General features: G+C 44.4%; 1 protein-coding gene across 3 annotated transcripts; it reads left to right on the top strand.

Moving 5' to 3' along the window:
* Positions 1–8868: 8868 nt before the first annotated feature.
* On the top strand, positions 8869–22177 carry TM2D3 (TM2 domain containing 3). 3 transcript variants are annotated; one of them, XM_054041874.1, is made up of 6 exons: positions 8869–9025; positions 10289–10384; positions 16668–16825; positions 17174–17348; positions 18019–18094; positions 20914–22177. In XM_054041874.1, the coding sequence occupies exons 1-6, from the start codon at positions 8932–8934 to the stop codon at positions 21077–21079; spliced, it is 765 nt and encodes a 254-aa protein (XP_053897849.1). In that variant the 5' UTR covers positions 8869–8931; the 3' UTR covers positions 21080–22177. The 3 variants fall into 3 exon arrangements, with proteins under 3 accessions (XP_053897849.1, XP_053897851.1, XP_053897848.1); XM_054041876.1 differs by having other exon boundaries at positions 10286–10384; positions 16668–16690; XM_054041873.1 differs by having other exon boundaries at positions 10286–10384.
* The last annotated feature ends 1002 nt before the right edge of the window (positions 22178–23179 follow it).

Below are 23179 nucleotides of genomic sequence, written 5' to 3'. Positions count from 1 at the left end.
ACCGGTCAGTCGGGAATCAATTTGGAGTGGGCAAATCTACTGTGGGGGCTGCTGTGATGCAAGTTGCCAGGGCAATCAAAGACCTGGTGATATCAAGGGTAGTGACTCTGGGAAACGTGCAGGCAATAGTGGATGGTATTGCTGAAATGGGATTCCCAAACTGTGGTGGGGCCATAGACGGAACCCATATCCCTATCTTGGCACCGGAGCACCAAGCCACCGAGTACATAAACCGCAAGGGCTACTTTTCAATGCTGCTGCAAGCCCTGGTGGATCACAAGGGACGTTTCACCAACATCAACGTGGGATGGCCAGGAAAGGTACATGATGCTCGCTTCTTCAGGCACTCTGGTCTGTTTCGAAAGCTGGAGGAAGGGACTTTCTTCCCGGACCAGAAAGTAACCGTTGGGGATGTTGAAATGCCTATCGTGATCCTTGGGGACCCAGCCTATCCCTTAATGCCATGGCTCATGAAGCCGTACACAGGCAGCCTGGACAGGAGTCAGGACCTGTTCAACTATAGGCTGAGCAAGTGCCGAATGGTGGTGGAATGTGCATTTGGACGTTTAAAAGCGCGCTGGCGCAGCTTACTAACTCGCTCAGACCTCAGCGAAAAGAAGATCCCCATTGTTATTGCTGCTTGCTGTGCGCTCCACAATATCTGTGAGAGTAAGGGGGAGACATTTATGGCGGGGTGGGAGGTTGAGGCAACTCGCCTGGCCGCTGATTACGCGCAGCCAGACACCAAGGCGGTTAGAGGAGCACAGCAGGGCGCGGTGCGCATCAGAGAAGCTTTGAAAACGAGTTTTGTGACTGGCCAGGCTACGGTGTGAAACTTCTGTTTGTTTCTCCTTGATGAACCCTCCGCCCCCTGCCACCCGGTTCACTCTACTTCCCTGTAAACCAACCACCCCCACCCTCCCCTCCCCACTTCGAGCACCGCTTGCAGAGGCAATAAAGTCATTGTTTTTTCACATTCATGCATTCTTTATTAATTCCTCACACAAGTAGGGGCATAATTGCCAAGGTAGCCTGGGATGGGTGGGGGAGGAGGGATGGAAAAGGACACACTACATTTTAAAACTTTAACTCTTATTGAAGGCCAGCCTTCTGATGCTTAGGCAATTGTCTGGGGTGGAGTGACTGGGTGGCCGGAGGCCCCCCCACCGTGTTCTTGGGCGTCTGGGTGAGGAGGCTATGGAACTTGGGGAGGAGGGCTGTTGGTTACACAGGGGCTGTAGCAGTAGTCTCTGCTCCTGCTGCCTTTCCTGCAGCTCAACCATACGCTGGAGCATATCAGTTTGATGCTCAAGGCCCGGTCTACACTACGACGTTAATTCGGATTTATCAGCTTTAATTCGAATTTACCCTGCAACCGTCCACACAACGACGCTATTTATTTCGATGTAAAGGGCCCTTTAAATCGATTTCTGTACTCCACCCCGACGAGCGGAGTAGCGCCAAAATCGATTTTAACATTTCGAATTAGGGATAGTGTGGCCGCAATTCGATGGTATTGGCCTCCGGGAGCTATCCCACAGTGCATCATTGTGACCGCTCTGGACAGCAATCTAAACTCGGATGCACTGGCCAGGTAGACAGGAAAAGTCCCGCGAACATTTGAATTTCATTTCCTGTTTGCCCAGCGTGGAGAGCACAGGTGACCACAGATAGCTCATCAGCACAGGTAACCATGCAGGCTGATAATCGAAAAAGAGCACCAGCATGGACCGTGAGGGAGGTACTGGATCTGATCGCTGTATGGGGAGAGGATTCAGTGCTTGCAGAACTTCGTTCTAAAAGACGAAATGCAAAAACTTTTGAAAAAATCTCCAAGGGCATGATGGAGAGAGGCCACAATAGGGACTCTGAGCAGTGCCGCGTGAAAGTCAAGGAGCTCAGACAAGCCTATCAAAAAACAAAGGAGGCAAACGGTCGCTCCGGGTCAGAGCCGCGGACATGCCGCTTCTACGCCGAGCTGCATGCAATTCTAGGGGGGGCTGCCACCACTACCCCACCTGTGATCGTGGATTCTGGGTCGGGGATAGTCTCATCAGCGACGCCTGAGGATTCTGCCGATGGGGGAGAGGAGGAGGAGGAGCTTGCAGAGAGCACACAGCACTCCGTTCTCCCCAACAGCCAGGATCTTTTTCTCACCGTGACTGAAGTACCCTCCCAAGCCTCCCAAGCCAGTACCCAAGACTCTGACCCCATGGAAGGGACCTCAGGTGAGTTTACCTTTTAAAATATAAAACTTGTTTTAAAAGCAAACGGTTTTTAATGATTACTTTGCCCTGAGGACTTGGGATGCATTCGCGGTCAGTTCAGCTACTGGAAAAGTCTGTTAACGTGTCTGGGGATGGAGCGGAAATCCTCCAGGGACATCTCCATGAAGCTCTCCTGGAGGTACTCCAAAAGCCTTGCCACAAGGTTTCTGGGCAGTGCATCCTTATTCCCTCCTCCATGGTAGGACACTTGACCACGCCATGCTTGCAGCAAATAATCTGGTATCATTGCCTGACAAAGCCTGGCAGCGTATGGTCCCGGTGTTTGCTGGCATTCAAGCAACATCCGTTCTTTATCTTGTTGTGTAATCCTCAGGAGAGTGATATCACTCCTGGTAACCTGGTTGAAATACGGGAACTTAATTAAGGGGACAGAGGTGGCCGTTCCTACTGGGCTGTTTGCCTGTGGCGGAAAATAAATCCTTCCCTGCAGTTAGCCAAGCGCAGATGGGAAATTGGCCCTGAGTTTTTTGCGTTTGGCTAGCAGGGATCTTCCCTGTTACCAGCCACGCGGTGTGGGGAGGGGTACCGTGATCATCCCAGAGAATTCATGGCGGGAGGGGGGCGGCAGCGGGGGGGTGTGGTGGTTAGTTTGGTGCCTGCAGGGATCTTCCCTGATACCAGCCACGCGGTGGGGGGGAGGGGTACAGCGATCATCCCAGAGAATTCATGGCGAGAGGGGGGGGTGGTTAGTTTGTTTTCTGCTGCTGCTGAATGTTAACAGAAAAACCGCAGCACTCTACAGGCTATGCTTGGTATGTGGGAAAGGAGGGCGCAGAAGCTGTGAGACAATGGCTTACCATGGCTGCATGCAAGCCGAATTCTGTTGCCCAGACCTGTGATCTCTAGCAGCAAAGCCACAGGCACTCAGCATTAAGAGGCAAAATGCGACCTTGCACAGAAATCTCATGTGCTATGTAATGTGAATAGTGTTGGTCACCGTGAAAGAGTATAAGCATTGTTCTGCAAAATGTAGCTTTTTAAACAATTCTCTCTTTTTTCCCCTCCCTACAGCAGCTGCAAATTCCTCAAGCCTCCCTCCTCCATCCCGAAGGTTATCACAGATAAGGCATCGTAAGAAGAGAACCTGAGACGAGATGTTTTCTGAAATTATGGAATCCAGCCGCAGTGACAGAGCTCATCTGAATGAGTGGAAGGAAACAGTTTCAAAGTATAGGAAAGAAGCCAGTGAACGTGAGGACAGGAGGGAGCAACGTGAGGACATGAGGGACCAACGTGAGGACAGGAGGGACCAACGTGAGGACAGGAGAGACGCTCGAGATGAGAGGTGGTGGCAGGAAGACCAGAGGAGGCAGGATGCAACGCTGGGGCTGCTGCGTGAGCAAACAGACATGCTCCGGCGTCTGGTGGAGCTTCAGGAACGGCTGCTGGAAAACAGACTGCCGCTTCAGCCCCTGTTCCACCCTCCCCCCTCCCCATGTTCCGTATCCTCCTCACCCAGACGTGTAAGAACGCGGGGGGGGGGAGGCTCCGTACACCTTCCCATTCCACCCCAGTAGACAGCCCAAGCAAAAGGCTGTCATTTTTTTAACCTTTTCTTTGTGGCTTTTTCCTTCCCAGCAATCCTCCTCCCAAATACCACCCGGGTTCCCTCCCTCTTTTTCTAATCTATTAATAAAGAATAAATGATTTTTAAATGATAGTGACTTTATTTGGTTTGAAAGAAAGCTGGGGGAAGGGGGAGGGTGGGTTCCTTACAGAAAATCAGTCAATAAAGGGGGCGGGTTTTCATGAAGGAGAAACAAACAGATATTTCACACTGTAGCCTGACCAGTCATGAAACTGGTTTTTAAAGCTTCTCTGATGCACAGCGCTTCCTGGTGTGCTCTTCTAATCGCCCTGGTGTCTGGCTGTGCGTAATCAGCAGCCAGGCGATTTGCCTCAGCCTCCCACCCCGCCATAAAGGTCTCCCCCTTACCTTCACAGAGATTGTGGAGCACACAGCAAGCAGAAATAACAATGGGGAGATTTCTTTGGCTGAGGTCAGAGCGAGTCAATAATGATCGCCAGCGACCTTTTAAACGGCCAAATGCACATTCTACCACCATTCTGCACTTGCTTAGCCTGTAGTTAAACAGCTCCTGACTCCTGTCCAGGCTGCCTGTGTACGGCTTCATGAGCCATGGCATTAAGGGGTAAGCTGGGTCCCCAAGAATAACTATTGGCATTTCAACATCCCCAACGGTTATTTTCTGGTCCGGAAAGTAAGTCCCTTGCTGCAGCCCTTTAAACAGAGTAGTGTTCCTGAAGACGCGAGCGTCATGAACCCTTCCCGCCCAGCCCGCGTTGATGTTGGTGAAACGTCCCTTGTGATCCACAAGTGCTTGCAGCACCATTGAAAAGTAGCCCTTGCGGTTTATGTACTTGGTGGCTTGGTGCTCCGGTGCCAAGATAGGGATATGGGTTCCGTCTATCGCCCCACCACAGTTAGGGAATCCCATTGCAGCAAAACCATCCACTATGGCCTGCACATTTCCCAGAGTCACTAACTTTCGTAGCAGCACCTGAGTGATTGCTTTGGCTACTTGCATCACAGCAGCCCCCACAGTAGATTTGCCCACTCCAAATTGATTCCCGACTGACCGGTAGCTGTCTGGCGTTGCAAGCTTCCACAGGGCTATCGCCACGCGCTTCTCAACTGTGAGGGCTGCTCTCATCTTGGTATTCTGGCGTTTCAGGGCAGGGGACAGCAAGTCACAAAGTTCCATGAAAGTGCCCTTACGCATGCGAAAGTTCCGCAGCCACTGGGAATCGTCCCAGACCTGCAACACTATGCGGTCCCATCAGTCTGTGCTTGTTTCCCTTGCCCAGAATCGGCGTTCCATGGATAGAATCTGCCCCATTAACAACATGATCTCCAAAGCACCGAGGCCCGTGGTTTCACAGAATTCTGTATCCGTGTCCGTGTCCATGTCCATGTCAATGTCCTCATCATGCTTGTCGCTGCGCTGCCGCCGCCGCTGCCTCCTCGCCTCGTTTTTCTGGTCCTGGCTGAGCATAAACTCCATGAGAACGCGCGAGGTGTTTACAATGTTCATGACTGCTGTCTTGAGCTCAGCGGGCTCCATGCTTGCCGTGGTATGGAGTCTGCAGTGTTCACCCACCCAGGAAAAAAGGCGCGAAAATGGTTGTCTGCCGTCCGTTGCTTTCATGCAGGGAGGGAGGGAGGGAGGAGGGAGGGAGGAGGTGAGGGTGTACCCAGAACCACCTGCGACGATGTTTTTTGTCCCATCAGGCACTGGGATCTTAACCCACAATCCCAATGGGCGCGGGAGACTGCGGGAACTATGGGATAGCTATGGGATAGCTACCCACAGTGCAACGGTGCAGAAATCGACGCTAGCCCCGGTACTTGGACGCACACCACCGAATTAATGTGCTTAGTGTGGCCACATACATTTCGACTTTATATAACCTGTTTTTCAAATCCGAATTATATAAATTCGGATTAATCCCGTAGTGTAGACATACCCCCAGCAGACGGAGCATTGACTCTTGCCTTCTGTCTGCAAGCTGACGCCACCTATCATCTTCAGCCCGCCACTTGCTCTTTTCATCCCGCCATTCAGCCCGCCACCTCTCCTCTCGTTCATATTGTCCTTTTCTCATGTCTGACATTGACTGCCTCCACGCATTCTGCTGTGCTCTATCAGCGTGGGAGGACATCTGGAGCTCCGTGAACATATCGTCCCGCATCCTCCGTTTTCTCTTTCTAATGTTCACTAGCCTCTGCGAAGGAGAAACATTTGCAGCTGGTGGAGGACAAGGGAGAGGTAGTTAAAAAAGACACATTTTAGAGAACAATGGGTACACTCTTTCGTTACAAGGTCGCATTTTTCCTCTGCCTGCCGGTTTGGTATGAGAGATCACTCACGCAGTGCCAGGCAACAGATTTCGGCTTGCAGCCAGCCATGGTAATCCACAGTCTTTTGGCTTTTTTAACCTTCTTAACATGTGGGAATGGTTTCAAACAGCAGTGCATTTCCCATATGAAGGATGAATTGGGTTGGCCATTTAAAATGGGTTTTCAATGTAAAAGGAGGGGCTGCGGTTTCCGGGTTAACATGCAGCAGAAACCCAAGTAAACCACCCCCACACACACACACACGAGTCTCTGGGATGATCACTTCACCCCTCCCCCCACCACGTGGTTAACAGCGGGGAACATTTCTGTTCAGAAGAGCAGGAACGGGCACCTCTGAATGTGCCCTTAATAAAATCACCCCATTTCAACCAGGTGAATGATATTACCCCATTTCAACCAGGTGAATGATATCACTCTCCTGAGGATAACAAAGAGAGATAAGGAATGGATGTTGTCTGCATGCCAGCAATCACCGGGACCATACGCTGCCATGCTTTGTTATGCAATGATTCCAGACTACGTGCTACTGGCCTGGCGTGATAAAGTGTCCTACCATGGCGGACGGGATAAGGCAGCCCTCCCCAGAAACCTTTTGCAAAGGCTTTGGGAGTACATGAAGGAGAGCTTTCTGGAGATGTCCCTGGAGGATTTCCGCTCCATCCCCATACACGTTAACAGACGTTTCCAGTAGCTGTACTGGCCGCGTTTGCCAGGGCAAATTAATCATTAATCATTAAACATGCTTGCTTTTAAACCATGTGTAATATTTACAAAGGTACACTCTCCAGAGGTCTCCTGCGTGCCCTCAGGGTCTTGGGTGAGTTCGGGGGTTACTGGTTCCAGGTCCAGGGTGACAAACATATCCTGGCTGTTGGGGAAACCAGTTTCTCCGCTTCCTTGCTTCTGTGAGCTACCTACAGTACCTCCATCCTCATCTTCCTCGTTCCCCGAACCCTCTTCCCTGTGTGTTTCTCCATTGACGGAGTCATAGCACACGGTTGGGGTAGTGGTGGCTGCACCCCCTAGAATGGCATGCAGCTCCGCGTAGAAGCGGCAAGTTTGTGGCTCTGCCCCGGACCTTCCATTTGCTTCTCTGGCTTTGTGGTAGGCTTGCCGTAGCTCCTTAATTTTCATGCGGCATTGCTGTGTGTCCCTGTTATGGCCTCAGTCCTTCATGGCCTTGGAGACCTTTTCTAATACTTTGCCATTTCTTTTACTGCTACGGAGTTCAGCTAGCACTGATTCATCTCCCCATATGGCGAGCAGATCCCGTACCTCCCGTTCGGTCCATGCTGCAGCTCTTTTGCGATCCTGGGACTCCATCACGGTTACCTGTGCTGATGAGCTCTGCGTGGTCACCTGTGCTCTCCACGCTGAGCAAACAGGAAATGAAATTCAAACGTTCGCGGGTCTTTTCCTGTCTACCTGGTCAGTGCATCTGAGTTGAGAGTGCTGTCCAGAGCAGTCACAATGAAGCACTGTGGGATAGCTCCCGGAGGCCAATAACGTTGAATTCCGTCCACACTACCCCAATTCCGACCCGCAAATGCCGATTTTATCGCTAATCCCCTCGTCGGAGGTGGAGTAAAGAAACCGGTTTAAAGGGCCCTTTAAGTCGAAAGAAAGGGCTTCGTCGTGTGAACGTGTCCAGGCTTAATTCGATTTAACGCTGCTAAAGTCGACCTAAACCCATAGTGTAGACCAGGCCTCAGGCCTTGGCTACACTCTGGACTTCCCAGCGCTGCCGCGGCAGCGCTGTGAAGCGCAAGTGTAGTCGCACCACCAGCGCTGCGAGAGCTCTCCCGCAGCGCTGTATGTACTCCACCTCTCCGAGGGGAATAGCTTGCAGCGCTGTGAGCAAGCGTGCAGCACTGCAGGCTCTGATTACACTGGTGCTTTACAGTGCTGTACTCACTGCGCTCGGGGAGGGGGGGCGTTTTCACACCCCTGAGCGCAGCAAGTTGCAGTGCTGTACAGCGCCAGTGTAGCCAAGGCCTCAGTGATTTAAGCATAAATTGGATTGACAGTGAAACTTACAAGGGTAATTGGCTGAACAGCTATGGCTCTTAACAAGCATCTTAATTTTCAATTAGCCTGTTATTGGGGTAACCGGTTTTATGAATGAATGTTGTTTCATTCATAAAACTTTACTTATGAAGTTACATTAATAAAGTGAACAATTAAAAGCAATTTCATTTATCAGTTTTACACTATCAGATGAAGCGCAGTGGTAGGGCTTTCAGACAGGGTGCTGAGGCATGGGGCAGGGTGACAGGGCTATCAAACGGGTCGCTGAGGGAGGGGCGGGGCGGCAGGGCTATCAGACAGGGGCACTGAGGGAGGCGTGGGGTGGCAGGGCTCTCAGAGGGGGGCGCTGAGGGAGGGGCACAGGGCTCTCAGACGGGGGCACTGAGGGAGGGGCAGGGTGGCAGGGCTCTCAGACGGGGGCGCTGAGGGAGGGGCGCAGGGCTGTCAGAAGGGGGCGCTGAGGGAGGAGCGGGGCAGGGCCGCAGGGCTCTCAGACTGGGCGCTGAGCCAGGGGCGGGGTGGCAGGGTTGTCAGACGGGGCCCTGAGGGAGGGGAGGCGCCGGGCGGCAAGGCTGTCAGACAGAGGCGCTGGGGGAGGGGCCGGGCCGCAGGGCTGTCAGACGCAGGCGCTGAGGGAGGGGCGGCTGATAAGTCATAGGAGAACGGGCGGGCCGGGTCTATGCGCTCTGCGCCTGCCGGGAAGGGGACGGCGAGGCCCCGGATGGAGCCAAGATGGTGGCACTGGCGGTGTCTGGGCTGTCGGCCTTGAAGCGGCTCTATAGCGTCGCGCTCTTTGTTTCGCAGCTCTACGTGCTCTCGGGCCGCGGTGAGTGCGGTCGCCTCCCGCCCTTCTCGGGGCTCGTCTGCCACCCGCCGCCTAAGGGCCTGGCAAGGCGGCTCCCCGCTACCCTCCGTGCACACTCCCGCCGGCTTTGCCCTCCCCGGTCGTAGTCTGGTAGAAGAGGCCATTGTGTCCGCGCCGGCGTCCCGTGCGCCCATCCCACTGCCCTGGTGTCCTCATGCAGCTGTCCGAGCTCGGGCTGACGGTGCCCGTAGGACTTGGCCCAGCCTGAGCCCAGGGCCCTCCCTGCTCTGTGATAACATGACCCCGGCCTATGGACCCGCTTGCCATAAACCAGGGTTCCTTTTTCTCCATGCTGCTGCGCTGTGTGCCGGTGGTCTGGCTGCCTCTGTTGGGGAGGTGGCTGCATTGTGGGGGTGTAATTAATTAGCAATATAAACAACAAATGTCAAAGTGATATAAAGAAATAATTTTGTACAGTGTATAATTCATCTGTGGAACTCATTGCCACAGGAATCTTGCTGTGGCCAAGAGTTAAGGACTCAAGAAAGAATTAGACTTTTATGGGACTAATGAGAATTTTCAACAAACGTTGGGTAGATTACAATGACTTTTAGATAATGCTGTTTAGACGGATTCCTTGTCTTGAAAAGTGTTAACATGTTGTTTATAAGGTATTTTGGGTTTCTCAACACAGGCCACATGTTTATTTTCCCATCCTGGTGTGCACCACATAACCTGTGTGATCATGCATTATGGGTATAATTTGTGTTTTTTCAAATAGTTATGAACGTGATTAGTCCCACCAAGTCAATCGAACTACTTATATGAGCAGAGTAGAATATTTAGTAAGTGTTTGCAGAATTGGGGCAATAGTCTCCAGCGAATTCTGTGGTGCAGTTTTCCTACTAAAATGGCGAGTGTGTTACTTGATGTTGAATTATTTTTATTCTGTAATAGACAGTATACGGTAATATTTGCATTCCAAATAGTGTAGCTTCCTACTAAGTCACAAGAATTTAAGAGCGAAACTGATTAAAATGGATTTTTATTGTCTTAAATGGAGTAAAGTGCAAAATCCTAATGAACAAAGTAGAGGAATCTGTGGAGCTTTTTAAATATTAATTTTATCCCAGAGATGACCCTTGATGTCAAGAATGCAGCGTGATGTTTTATATTAGAGTGCTGGGATTAAACAGTGTTTGAAGACCAGTTAAATTCTAGGATTATTATATCCTCTTAACAGTAACGGAAGTGCATTGAATCTGTTAATTTTTCTTATAGCAGGTTCCTTGATGACAACAGAGCACTCGAAACAACAGTTTGTCTCTACAAAAGGTGTAACATCTCCAAGTACAAATACTCCATATACTAGAGCAACAGGTACCAGTGTCTGTTCTTCTACAAAAGCTCCTAAGAAAACAATAGATTTATAGATTCCAAGGCCCAAAAGGACACTTGTGATAATCAGAGGGGTAGCCATGTTAGTCTGAATCTGTAAAAAGCAACAGAGGGTCCTGTGGCACCTTTAAGACTAACAGAGGTATTGGGAGCATAAGCTTTCGTGGGTAAGAACCTCACTTCTTCAGATGCAACCCTAACCCTTGCATCTGAAGAAGTGAGGTTCTTACCCACGAAAGCTCATGCTCCCAATACTTCTGTTAGTCTTAAAGGTGCCACAGGAACTTCTGTTACTTGTGATAATGTAGTCTGACCTCCTATATCACACAGGCCATAGAATTTCCCAAAATAATGCATGCAGCATATCTTTTAGAAAAACAGTCTTGAATTTTGATTCAAAATAGTTAGTGTTAGAGAATCCACCACAACCCTTGGTAAACTGTTCCAATGATATCCATACAAGCCTTTTCCCTAATAGTCCTGAGTTTAATAGTAAAATTCTTGAATGAGGTATTAGAAAACTAACTGTACAGAGTATTTAATCATTAAAAGATACACTGCCCCCTGTGGATATGTCTACATTGCAGTTAGATATCCACAGCTGGCCAGCACCAGCTGACTTGGGCTTGTGCGGCTCGGGCTAAAGAGCTTTTTAATTGTGGTGTAGAAGCTGGGACTCAGGGTCCAGCCCAAACTCTGGGACCCTCCACCTCGTGGGGTCCTAGAAGCCCCAAACCAGCGTCTACACCACTGTTAAACAGCCCCTTAGCCTGATCGCCCCGAGCCTGAGTCAGGCAGCACAGGCCAGACATGAGTTTTGATCACAATGTAGACATACCCTGAGGCACCATGAATTATTTTCCAAAAGCCTATAACTGCTAGTTAGGGTTGTGTAAATGAAAAACCCATCCATGCAAACCCCACATGATAATTTAAGGAAACCTACATTCACAGACTTGACACCTGCATGTCACATTAGCCATATTTCTATCCAAATGCAGATTAGCACAAAGCATGAGTAAAAATTAATCCAGTAAATAAGAGATGAGTCATTCATATGTTTACAAGTAAAAAAGTAAATTAAGAATCTGAAAACATTAAGCTATAAAATTGCTTAAATATGTATAGACATAGTGTATCCTCCTGATAAGCAAAGAGAAGTTTGTGTAGTGTAAAGGCTATATTAAGGCCGTGGCTACACTCGAAACTTCGAAGTGCTGCCACGGGAGCGCTCCCGTGGCAGCGCTTTGAAGTGCAAGTGTGGTCGCACGCCAGCGCTGGGAGAGAGCTCTCCCAGCGCTGCAGGTACTCCACCTCCCCGAGGGGATTACACTGGCACTTTACAGCGCTGTAACTTGCAGCGCTCAGGGGGGTGTTTTTTCACACCCCTGAGCGAGAAAGTTGCAGCGCTGTAAAGCACCAGTGTAGCCATAGCCTAAGATGCAAATCAGCATGTTTTAATGGTTAGCTACCAATGAGAATAAACCTTCATTTAGGAAAACCGCTAAAGGACGCATGCAAAACAAGATTAACATTGATTTAAATCTTGATTAAAATCAGGTATTTTAATTGCTTCATTGTGCTTCCATAAGAATCCGCCTCCACCTCTCACACAATTCAAATGTAGGTAATTCATTGTTATGCAAAACTTCAACTCTACTCTCCACAGTATTTACATACTTACCCAGTGCACATTTGTGAATAGTAAGTGTGTGATGACTTAGGAGTTTTGTGGAGAAAGTATTAGGTTAGAATTAAGTTTTCTGGATGTGAGTTGGAAATGGGTTCCTTGGGGATGGGCGGAATAGGTCAGTGAGTGGCTAATGTGATGTGTGGATGTTGGCATTTGTGAAATAAATAAAAGATACATGACTCCTTGAATGCTACATGCAGTTCTGGTTGCCCCATCTCAAAAAAGATATTACAATTGCAGTTGGAAGAGGTGCAGAGAAGGGCAACAAAAATGATTAAGGGTATGGAACAGCTTCAATATAAAAAGATTTTTAAAAAACTGTGGCTTCTAAGCTGAACAAAGAGGTGACTGAGTGGGATATGACAAAGGTCTATAAAATTATGAATGGTGTGGAGAAAGTGAATAGGGAAGTGTTATTTACCCCTTCACATAACACAAGAACCAGGGACCGCCCAATGAAATTAATAGGCATTCATGTTTAAAACAAATATAAGAGTATTTCACACAATCTACAGTCATCCTGTGGCATTCATTGCCATGGTATGTTGTGAAGGCCAAAAGTATAGCTAGATTCAAAAAACAATTAGGTAAGTTCATGGAGAATAGGTCCGTGAATGGCTATTTCTCATGCACTATGTTTATCTAAACCTCTGACTGCCAGAACCTGGCCTTGGATGACTGGATGGATCACTTGATGATTGCCCTGTTCTGTTGATTCCCTCTGAAGCATCTGGCACTGGCTGCTGTTGGAAGACAGGAAACTGGGTTAGATGGACCATTGGTCTGACTCAGCATGGCCATTCTTATATTTACACATTCTTAAGATCCCCTTAACTCAAATAACTTTTGTTAGCACCTAAAGACCCCAACTGAAATCAGCCCCATTGCACAAACGTAGTAAGACAGTTCTGCCTCAGAAGGCTTACATTCTAAACAGACAAGAACAGATAAAGGGTGGGAGATAAGACACATGCAGATATGGTTAGAGTGACTTGGCCAGGGTCACACAGCAGGTCCATAGCAGAGCCAGGTAGAGAACCAAGGTCTCTTACTGATCATTTTTCTGCTTTTATGGGTTTGCATGGGTAGTGCCCTTGGGGAGGCTTGGGTGAAGAATAAACTTGGTGGACGGGAGAGCATAGTGGGAGGTCCCAGCCAGTGAACTATAAATTTAATGTAAAATATGCTACTGTTAATAACTGGCATTTATGACTCTAGTATAAGAAGCAGAAGTCGTGTTAAAAAGTTGTCATTTTGTAGCTTGAGTGTTTATGGAAGAGAGTAAAAGTGTCCAAACTGACTAGTAATTTAACAGTAATAAAAACAGTTGTTCAGAGTTCAGTGCCTTTACTGTTATGATGTCAGATAACCAGGCTCAATCAGTTTATTAATCAAGATAGATAAGCACGATACAGAAAGTTTAATATACTACCAATATGGGGAACAGTATTACAGTGTTTACATCTTTCGTCTGTTCAAAAATATTAGCTCAATTCTGCTTCTGTTTATATTCTTCTTGTGGAATCTTCAATCTGTTGTAAACAAATTCTAGAGCATTACCAAAGACTGTACACCCTTCCTCTATTTAGTACTGTATATATTTTATAGAGGACAAAGACCTCTTTACCAGCCATACCTAGCACACTGCTCATTATTGGAGAGACTCAACAGAATATCCATCTTATTCTGACAGATGATACACATGCGCAGGAAAGAGAGGTTACAGCAGTTTAATGCCAAGTAAATTTCCACAAGAAATCTATTATCAATAAAAAGCATTCTGAGAGTACATTTTATAGTTATACAACTTATGATATTGGCTAATAGAACTCTGTAAATATGTTTGAGATCCTATTAATGTTTAAACACTTTGAGGTCTTTGGATAGATATATTGATTCAATTTTCATCATGGCAAAAAGTTAAGGTAGCAGTACAGAACCTTGTGTCACTCCACTAAGGCTAGTGGTGGTTAATCTCAAAAAGGGCTGAGATGTCAGAACTTTACAGACAGCACAAAATTATTTAGGTAGGTCAAAACCAGAGAAGATTATGAAGAATATTAAATGAAGCTAAGTGAATGAAGAACACACTGGATGATGAAATTGTTTTGTGAACACTGGAGGGAAAATTTTAAACTACTCAGACACCTTCTAATTACTTGTTCTAAATTATCTCTGTTAACTGGAGATGGGGGAGAAAGACCTGGATGTCATTTTGGACAGCTCACTGCTCATCAGCAGTCATAAAAGCAAACAGTGTTGTTATCCATCCTGTTCCTTAAGCATTCTAATATGGAAAATACTATCCCCATTATATAAATCAGTAATGTAACCTGTAATACTGTATTCAGTTCTGGTTACCCCATCTCAAAAAGGGTAAGTAGAAACTACAGGGACATGTATTTCTCATGATATAAGCCCTTTGCTATTTAATATTTTTATTAATGTGAAATAAAACAAAGTCACTACTGATAAAGTTTTCAAATGACCGATTGGGTGAGTGGTAAATAATGAAGAGGACAGGTCACTGATATAGAGCAATCTGGATCACTTGGTAAGCTGTCAAATGTAAAATTGTTCGTGTAGGAACCAAAAATGTAGGCCATACTTATGTGATGGAGGACTTTATCCTGGGAAGTAGTGACTCTGAAAAGGACTTGAGGGTCCAGGTGAATAATCAGCTGAGTGTAAGCTCCCAGGGCAATGCTGTGGCCAAAATTGTCTTTTATGATCCTTGGAGGCATAAACAGGAATCTCAAGTAGTAGGGAGTAGGGTTAGTGCTATCTCTGTATTGAGATTAATATGACCGCTACTGGAATAGTGTGTCCTGTTCTGGTGTCTACAATTTAAGAGGGTTGTTGATAAATTGGAGAGGGTTCAGAGAAGAGCCACGAGAACAATTAAAGGAGTGGAAAACTTGCCATACAGCTCAAATAGTTCAATCTATTTAGCTTAACAAAGAAGGTTAAGGGATGACTTGATTAGAGTCTGTAAGTGCTATGTGGGGGACAAATATTTGCTAATGGGCTCTTCAGTCTAGCAGACAAAGTTATAACAAGATCTAATGGCTAGAAGTTGAAACTAGACACATTCAGACTTTAAATAAGGTGCATATTTTTTTAACAATGAGGGCAATTAATAATTGAAACAACTTACCAAGGCTTCTCTATCACTGGCAATTTTTAAATCAAGATTGCATGTTTTTCTAAAAGAGATGCTGTAGTTGAAACAGGAATTAATTCAAGAACGTTCTATGGGCTGTGTTATGCAGACTAGAGGATCACGGTGATCCCTTCTGGTCTTAGGCACTATTCATCTAAAACAAAAGGACATTCAGTTAAATTGAATGGTGGCAAATTCATAACTTTATGGAAAGTGGAATATTTTTGTGTAGTGCATAATTAGACAGGATTTTATTGTACAAGATATTACCGAGGCTTAAAGCATAGCCTGATTGGAAGAAAAAAAAAAAAGAGAGAGAGAGAGAAAAGGATTCCATGTTTATATGGATAATAAGCATCCAAAGTTAGAACTGTAAAATATTTAAATGGCTTTGGAAGGAATATAAACCTTCAAGCTTCAGGTTATAAACTGACCTTTGATCTTCTTAGGGTATGAAGAAATTTTCCCTGGGACAGATTTTCCCATACATTTTACTGGAGGGCAGGGGTCAGATTTGGCTCTGTGGTACCCATACCTCTGAGCTGGGAGGTATGGGTAGGGAGAGTGTTGGGATGTGTCGGTGCTTTTCCCACTGCTGAAAACACCCACCAATTAATTTTGGTGCTCCCCACAACATAGACCACTTCATTCTATGGGGGGAGGGATAGCTCAGTGGTTTGAGCATTGGCCTGCTAAACCCAGGGTTGTGAGTTCAATCCTTGAGGGGGCCACTTGGGGATCTGGGGCAAAATCAGTACTTGGTCCTGCTAGTGAAGGCAGGGGGCTGGACTCGATGACCTTTCAAGGTCCCTTCCAGTTCTAGGAGATGGGATATCTCCATTAATTTAAAAAAAATTCTGCCCTTCCCCCAACTGATTTAGACTCTCATACTTCACACAGAACTGATGCAGACCGTGGTGGGAGGGGGAAGACTGGCGTCAGGATCTTGATCCATTTCCCAGGTTTGGAGGTGACAAATATGAGGGGGAAGAATCTTCACTCCCTGCAGGAGGTCACAGGAGCTGATGCTCTCCAATCTGTGCTTGTGTGCTCCAGCCCTGTGCTTTCAGGAGGGAGTAGTGGCTGATAGACCGGGTGTCTCAGAAGGTGGAGCTGATGGCATGTTGGGACAAGGTAGCAATGGACTTATAAATGCTGTTATATGGTGTATGGCCAATGCTGGCTGCTGCTGACCTCTGCTGCAGGGTTCTTCCTTTGGAAGCAGCTGATACTGGTTACTGTTAGAGGCGGAATGCCTTAATAGATGAGATACTGGTTTATGTTCGCTGTAAGTGGAGAGTACTTTATTATGAAATTATTTAAAGTAACATACAGTAGACGTGTATGCCTTTACTGTAGTGTAGGTAATGCTGAAGCTCTTATTCTTAACAAATCCTTTCACCCTTCAGAGACTACGGAGATTCCATCTTATGTGAGTAAGTGTCCCAGCAATGGGCTGTGCAGCAAATTGCCTCCAGACTGCATGACATGTAAAACAAACTTCTCCTGCGTATATGGGAAGCCAGCCACTTTTGATTGCAAGATTAAGCCACAAATTCATTGTGTTGTAAGTAATTAACCTATTTCTTTGTAGTTGGAATTTGTCACTTGTTAAAGGTACAGTATAGTTTAAATTATGTCCTAAAACTCATAAATATGTTACAAAACAAATTTCTAGGCATAAATACAGTTACGAGCAAGTATAATTATTTCTTTAACACTTCTCTAGTATCTATTACCCAACTATCTAAGTGCTGAATATAATGTATAGGTAGCAAATAAAACAGCTTGTCAATCTTGTTGTTCTGTCTTTGCACAGCAGTGAAATCTGTGAGAAGTATTTATTTATATCCTGTGAAACATTCTTGATACAATGTTTAAGATTATTTACATTGATAATACTCTTCTTATATAGGATCAGAGAAACAATGAAGTGGAGAACTTCACAATCAACATGACTTGCCAGTTTTGCTGGCAGCTTGAACCTACTGATTATGTGTGTACCAATTCTACAAGTTGCATGACAGTCTCTTGTCCAAGACAACGATATAATGCCACTTGTACAGTGCGTGATCATATTCATTGTCTAGGTAAGTTGGTCTACGAATGAATGGTTTAGAGAGGATTCTTTTGTGAAGAACTCTTGAACATACTTTGTTTGTTCAGTTTAGTGGATAAATGTGCATATAACTTATTTCAATGTCTAGTTTTTTGTTGAGATACTGTGCATTGTTTAGTTTCATTTTCTAGTCTGACACTTAATATTTTAAACTTATGATATGCTTAGAACCATGGTCTCAACAGTACAACAGAAGTCTTACATTAGGGTTATTGGGAGTGTTTTCTCTCCTGTGTTCACTTTCTTCAATGGAATTATTTGATGCAGCATCAACAGAATTTGCATTGAGGTGTTATTTATGGCATACATTAAAAACATCCTGTCAATTAACATTTGAAATCACAAGAAATTTAATATAGGATCTAAATCAATAGACTTGGCTCTTGATTTTCCTTAATTAGGTTTCCACCAAAGCAACACCAATCTAGGAAAGTATAGGAAATGGAGATAGTGTTCAGGCATTCATATTGTGGTCTCCTCAGAAAAGACAGGTTGAGTTACTGATGCTATTTAAATGCAGAACAGATATTTGTTGTGAAGAGTAATCTGGCATATTTGCACCTCAGATTTCAGTTCCTGAGTCAATCTTTGGCCTTTGTTCATGGCATTAGGATTTGAATGTATTTAATTTCTCTTCTCAGGTAATCGTGTCTTTCCTAAGATGCTTTACTGCAACTGGACTGGAGGCTATAAATGGTCTACAGCCTTGGCACTAAGGTACATTCGAAGTATTGCAGAACTTCAAGTTCAAATTGTATATGAATGCCTTTCGTTAAATGGAAAAAGAATGAGGAGTACTTGTGGCACCTTAGAGACTAACAAATTTATTTGAGCGTAAGTTTTCGTGGGCTAAAACCCACTTCATCGGATGCATGCAGTGGAAAATACAGTAGGCAGATATATATATGCACAGAGAACATGAAAAAATGGGTGTTGCCATACCAACTGTAACGAGAGTAATTAATTAAGGTGAGCTATTAGCAGGAGAAAAAGAACTTTTGTAGTGATAATCAGGATGGCCCATTTCCAACAGTTGACAAGAAGGTGTGAGTAACAGTAGGGGGAAAAAATTAGCATGGGGAAACAGTTTTTACTTTGTATAATGACCCATCCACTCCCAGTTTCTCATTGGAATCGGTTTTTGAAGTTTTTTTTGTTGGCGTATTCCGACTTTGAGATCTGTAACTGAGTGACCAAGGAGGTTGAAGTGTTCTCCGACTGGTTTTTGAATGTTATAATTCTTGATGTCTGATTTGTGTCTGTCTATTCTTTTGCATAGAGATTGTCTGGTTTGGCCAATGTACATGGCAGAAGGGCATTGCTGGCACATGATGGCATATATCATATTGGTAGATGTGCAGGTGAACGAGCCTCTGATTGTGTGGCTGGTGTGATTAGATCCTATGATGGTATACGAGAAACTGCAGAATTGGAGTTAATTTGCAAACTAGACACCATTAAATTAGGCTTGAATAAATACTGGGAGTGGATGGGTCATTATACAAAGTAAAAACTGTTTCCCCATGCTGTTTCCCCCCCTACTGTTACTCACACCTTCTTGTCAACTGTTGGAAATGGGCCATCCTGATTATCACTACAAAATTTTTTTTTTCTCCTGCTGATAATAGCTCACCTTAATTAATTACTCTCGTTACAGTTGGTATGGCAACACCCATTTTTTCATGTTCTCTCTCTATATGTGTGTGTGTGTGTGTGTATATAAAAAAATCTTCCTACTGTATTTTCCACTGCATGCATCCGATGAAGTGGGCTGTAGACCACGAAAGCTTATGCTCAAATAAAGTTGTTAGTCTCTAAAATGCCACAAGTACTCCTCATTCTTTTTGCTGATACAGACTAACATGGCTACCACTCTGAAACCTGTTAACTTAAATGGGTTTCTCTTTTCAATGGTATATTTCCTAACCTTAAACTAAACTGAGTTCAAAACATTTAATATTTTCTGAGACTTTTAACCAAAAGTAAGCTTATGATTTACTATAAAATGGCTAGTGTTGGCTTTTTTCCATACTACTGGGGTCAAATTTAGGTATGTGTGTGTTGGGTGGAGGGAGGTGGTATTCTTTGAAGCCTTAGCCATAGAATGAGCTCCACTTAAGGGAATAACCAAGATGAGAGACTGTTTGTACGGATATTCAAAATTACAAACTATCTGTTCTGACCATTCGTGCCATACTGTGTTTGGCCATCTCTTTAGGCTTGATGCCCTGGCTGGACTTTATTAGATTCTTTGACTGGAGGAAAGAAAACAATGGTGGTATTTCCCAAACAGCATCCGCTCATGGTGCCAAAATGAACCTTTGCTCATTGTAGATCATGGGCAGTCAATTTTTTTTGTCAAAGTCCAAATTTCTTGGTCAAGCTATAGTCAAGGTCCAGACTCCAGAGAAACATTTTTCATGTCCTAATAACAATAATGATGATCATAAGTAAATAAGATTTTTGCGGTCTATTCAAAAGCATCTGGCGATCTGGATTTGGCCCATGGTTCACTTTGGCCTCTACAAGCCAAAATCTATGAATACCGCACTTCCTTTTCTCACACAGTTTAATGAGCAATGAAACAGCTAACAATGTTGAGATGTAAATTATCATAGGGCAACTGAGATGTATGGGGCAGTTAACTCTTTTAGAGTTGTTCCAGACTTGGGTAGATGTTATTACACTAGCTATAGCTGGCTCATGACAGGTATCAACTCTTTTTTAAAAAGAGAACTGAGATCTTGGAACACAAAATGACCACTTGGGAGAGGTGCCACTATGCTATACTGTTAAACCAGGCTGCAACTTTTGATTCTTCACACACTAAGCACCAAAGCATTGTACTCACTGTGGTGGTTTGGATGTTACCACAGGACTTCAATATATTTGTACAAATTGACTGTGAAACAAGAACTATTTCCTTTTTGTTTGTTTTTGTTAAGTTTCATTCAAAATTCCCATAAAAGGTGAATTATATAAGGGCTGCTATGAGAGCCTGTACTACCTGATTTATCATAAGTTATGTGAACAAAAAAAGTAATAGACGTTTTGTTAGACATGCTTTCTTTTGGAGCTAGAACCATTCCCTTCTCTGCCTGCAGCTGGAGAAACTAAGCTTTACCCGAACACCGCAGGAGCAGAGTCTCCTCCTTTCTCTAGCGTTTTCCAGCCCCTGCCAGTTCAGGAAACTTGGAGCCCAAAGTCAGAGCAGCTCACTGGCCAACTTTCTTATGAAAAGCAGCTTAAAATAACATAAATTATTTCATATCTTGTATCTGCAGAGTTTCACAAAAGACTTGGAGAAATATTTTAAATTAAAAACTAGTGCTTTTTAATACATATTTCTATCAATATTTTTACCACTATTGCTTGTAAAGTCCTCCAGCCACTTTGCATAAGATATTCCTAGTTTCCTGACTGTATATGATAAGATATAAAATTATTATCAGTGTGCTGTAAATATTTAAAGGTGAGTTGACATCCAAATTCAGGATTCTCCACAACTATTTTAATGAATTATGTTGTATTCCTAGCATCACCCTTGGTGGATTTGGAGCAGATCGCTTCTACTTGGGCCAGTGGAGGGAAGGTCTGGGCAAACTCTTCAGCTTTGGTGGATTGGGAATATGGACACTAATAGATGTGCTACTAATAGGAGTTGGATACGTGGGGCCTGCAGATGGATCTCTCTACATTTAAGTACACACAAAACATGCTTCAGCAAAGGATCAAATTTGGGAAAGGGCCTAAAACAAGAATGTAGAAATTGGTCCTTAAAGGTAGAACTAGGAACACGTTCCCTGTGTGCACATATTTTAATGTACAGTATCTGTACTTAGCCTGCCTTGAACTAAGGTAAAATAAATGAGTGGATCACTGAACAGTGTTTATTTGTAATTAATTTCCTTTGGCTTGCAAGTACTGTATTTTTTCTATGGAAAAAAAGGTTTAAGTTGCACAGCTAAACAAGTTGACTACTGTTCCTGAAGAAAATATAAACTAATTAAAATATTAAATTAAGAATTGCTTACCTCATATTTGTATGTTATCTGAATTTAGCTATCTAACTAGCATCCCTAAATATGCTAGCAAGAATTTTTTTCATGTTTATGGCAAGATAAAGTGCTTGTGTAAACCTAAACCTACTTGGGCAATATGTAGATTGCCAAATATTGTAATCTTAATTACATGTAGTTGCTCTTCTGCTTTTCACTTTGGGATATCACAAACTTAATTTTTCTGCTGTAATTGTAAATTTGTGGCTTTTTAGAATTAGTATGCAATAACACTAAAAATGTAATATCTTAAATCACTTGACAAGTACACTGCAGGACTCTTTCCAGGGTTATAGTGTTTCTGCTTGGCCTTGACCTCAGAGAGCATTTGTATATGGCAAAATTTTTGTGCTCTCAAAATTACAGGGTCTTAAAATAAATCCAAAGAGGAGGTCTGGTAATGAACTTATCAGCTGAAGATTTGGTAACCGTATTTTCTGATTGAAATGTTGTCTGATGTTTACTTGTACTAACCTTCAGTGACATTATGGAAACATTCTAGAAGTATGTAACATTTGTTTTCCGATTATTTTTTTTATTTAAATGAGGCAATTCATATTTTCAACTTTTTTTTTTCTTAAGTCCTACCTCTCACCTACATGTCCTCTTTCCAAGGTCCTCTATAGCAATCCAGTCTTAAATTGTGGGGCAAGACTCCTTGGCTTCTGCAGCACTAAACTGCACTACACTGAAAACTGTCAGTTGGATAAACTTACATTGAATTAAATATGATGAAAATTAATGGAGGTAGTGTTGTGTCTTATATTCAGTTTATTTCTTGCTGCCCTTCTTTCAATCTATACATGTGTCTGGAAGGGGGAGAGGAGGAAAATAGTAATGCTCTTGGCAGCTCTACCTGTAAAATAAACTTCACCTATGTAAGCTGCTCTTTTACAGTTGATTGTGCAGATACTATGAGCTCCACTACCATTGGCTTCCCCTTGCTAGCACTCGAATATGTCCTAGGCTCCATTGGGCTTCTTCAGCATGGTTCCTCTTAATTAAGGGGAAAGAAGTGGTGATACCTTTCAAATGTCACCATCTTTTTTAGCACTAGTCTGTGAGATGTCACTCACAGTAAACAGCAGATCTGTGTTCCTCTCAGTTCTTACAGGAGCAATGAAATTAGTTTAAATGGCAACTTTAATGCAGGTATCTATTGACAGTTAATATTTTCCTGAGATGAATGGGCAGGTCAAACCTGTCAGAGCCATTGTTCCAGAGTTTCCATGGAATTACTGATATTGCTGAGTGGGGTACACATGGTTTTACATTTTTGAGGCATTATGTGACTAAACCATCACTAACGTTTATGGAAGCTGAAATTGTGGCAAACAAGCTACCAGTTTCAAAGAAGTGCTGTTCTATCCCAATACTCCAAACCAGCTCAAATGGGGGGAGGGATAGCTCAATGGTTTGAGCATGGGCCTGCTAAACCTAGGGTTGAGAGTTCAATCCTTGAGGGGGCCACTTAGGGATCTGGGGCAAAATCAATACTTGGTCCTGCTAGTGAAGGCAGGGGGCTGGACTCAATGACCTTTCAAGGTCCTGTGCAGTTTGAGGAGATGGGATATCTCCATTTTAAAAAAAAAAAAAAAAAAAAAAAAAAAAAAAAAGCCTATAAGCAAAGCATTATGAAGCATTACCTCTTGGTTCAGTGCTTTGGTGTTGAGGTCTTCTGTCCCTATCCAGTTCTCCCTTTGGGTGTTGATTGGTTAAATGTGGTTGCTTTTTGTTTCATGTC

This window comes from Malaclemys terrapin, chromosome 10, assembly GCF_027887155.1.
Source record: "Malaclemys terrapin pileata isolate rMalTer1 chromosome 10, rMalTer1.hap1, whole genome shotgun sequence".
Lineage (NCBI taxonomy): Eukaryota > Metazoa > Chordata > Testudines > Emydidae > Malaclemys > Malaclemys terrapin.
Note: the sequence above shows the minus strand (reverse complement) of the source record. Positions and strands in the feature narration are given on the sequence as shown.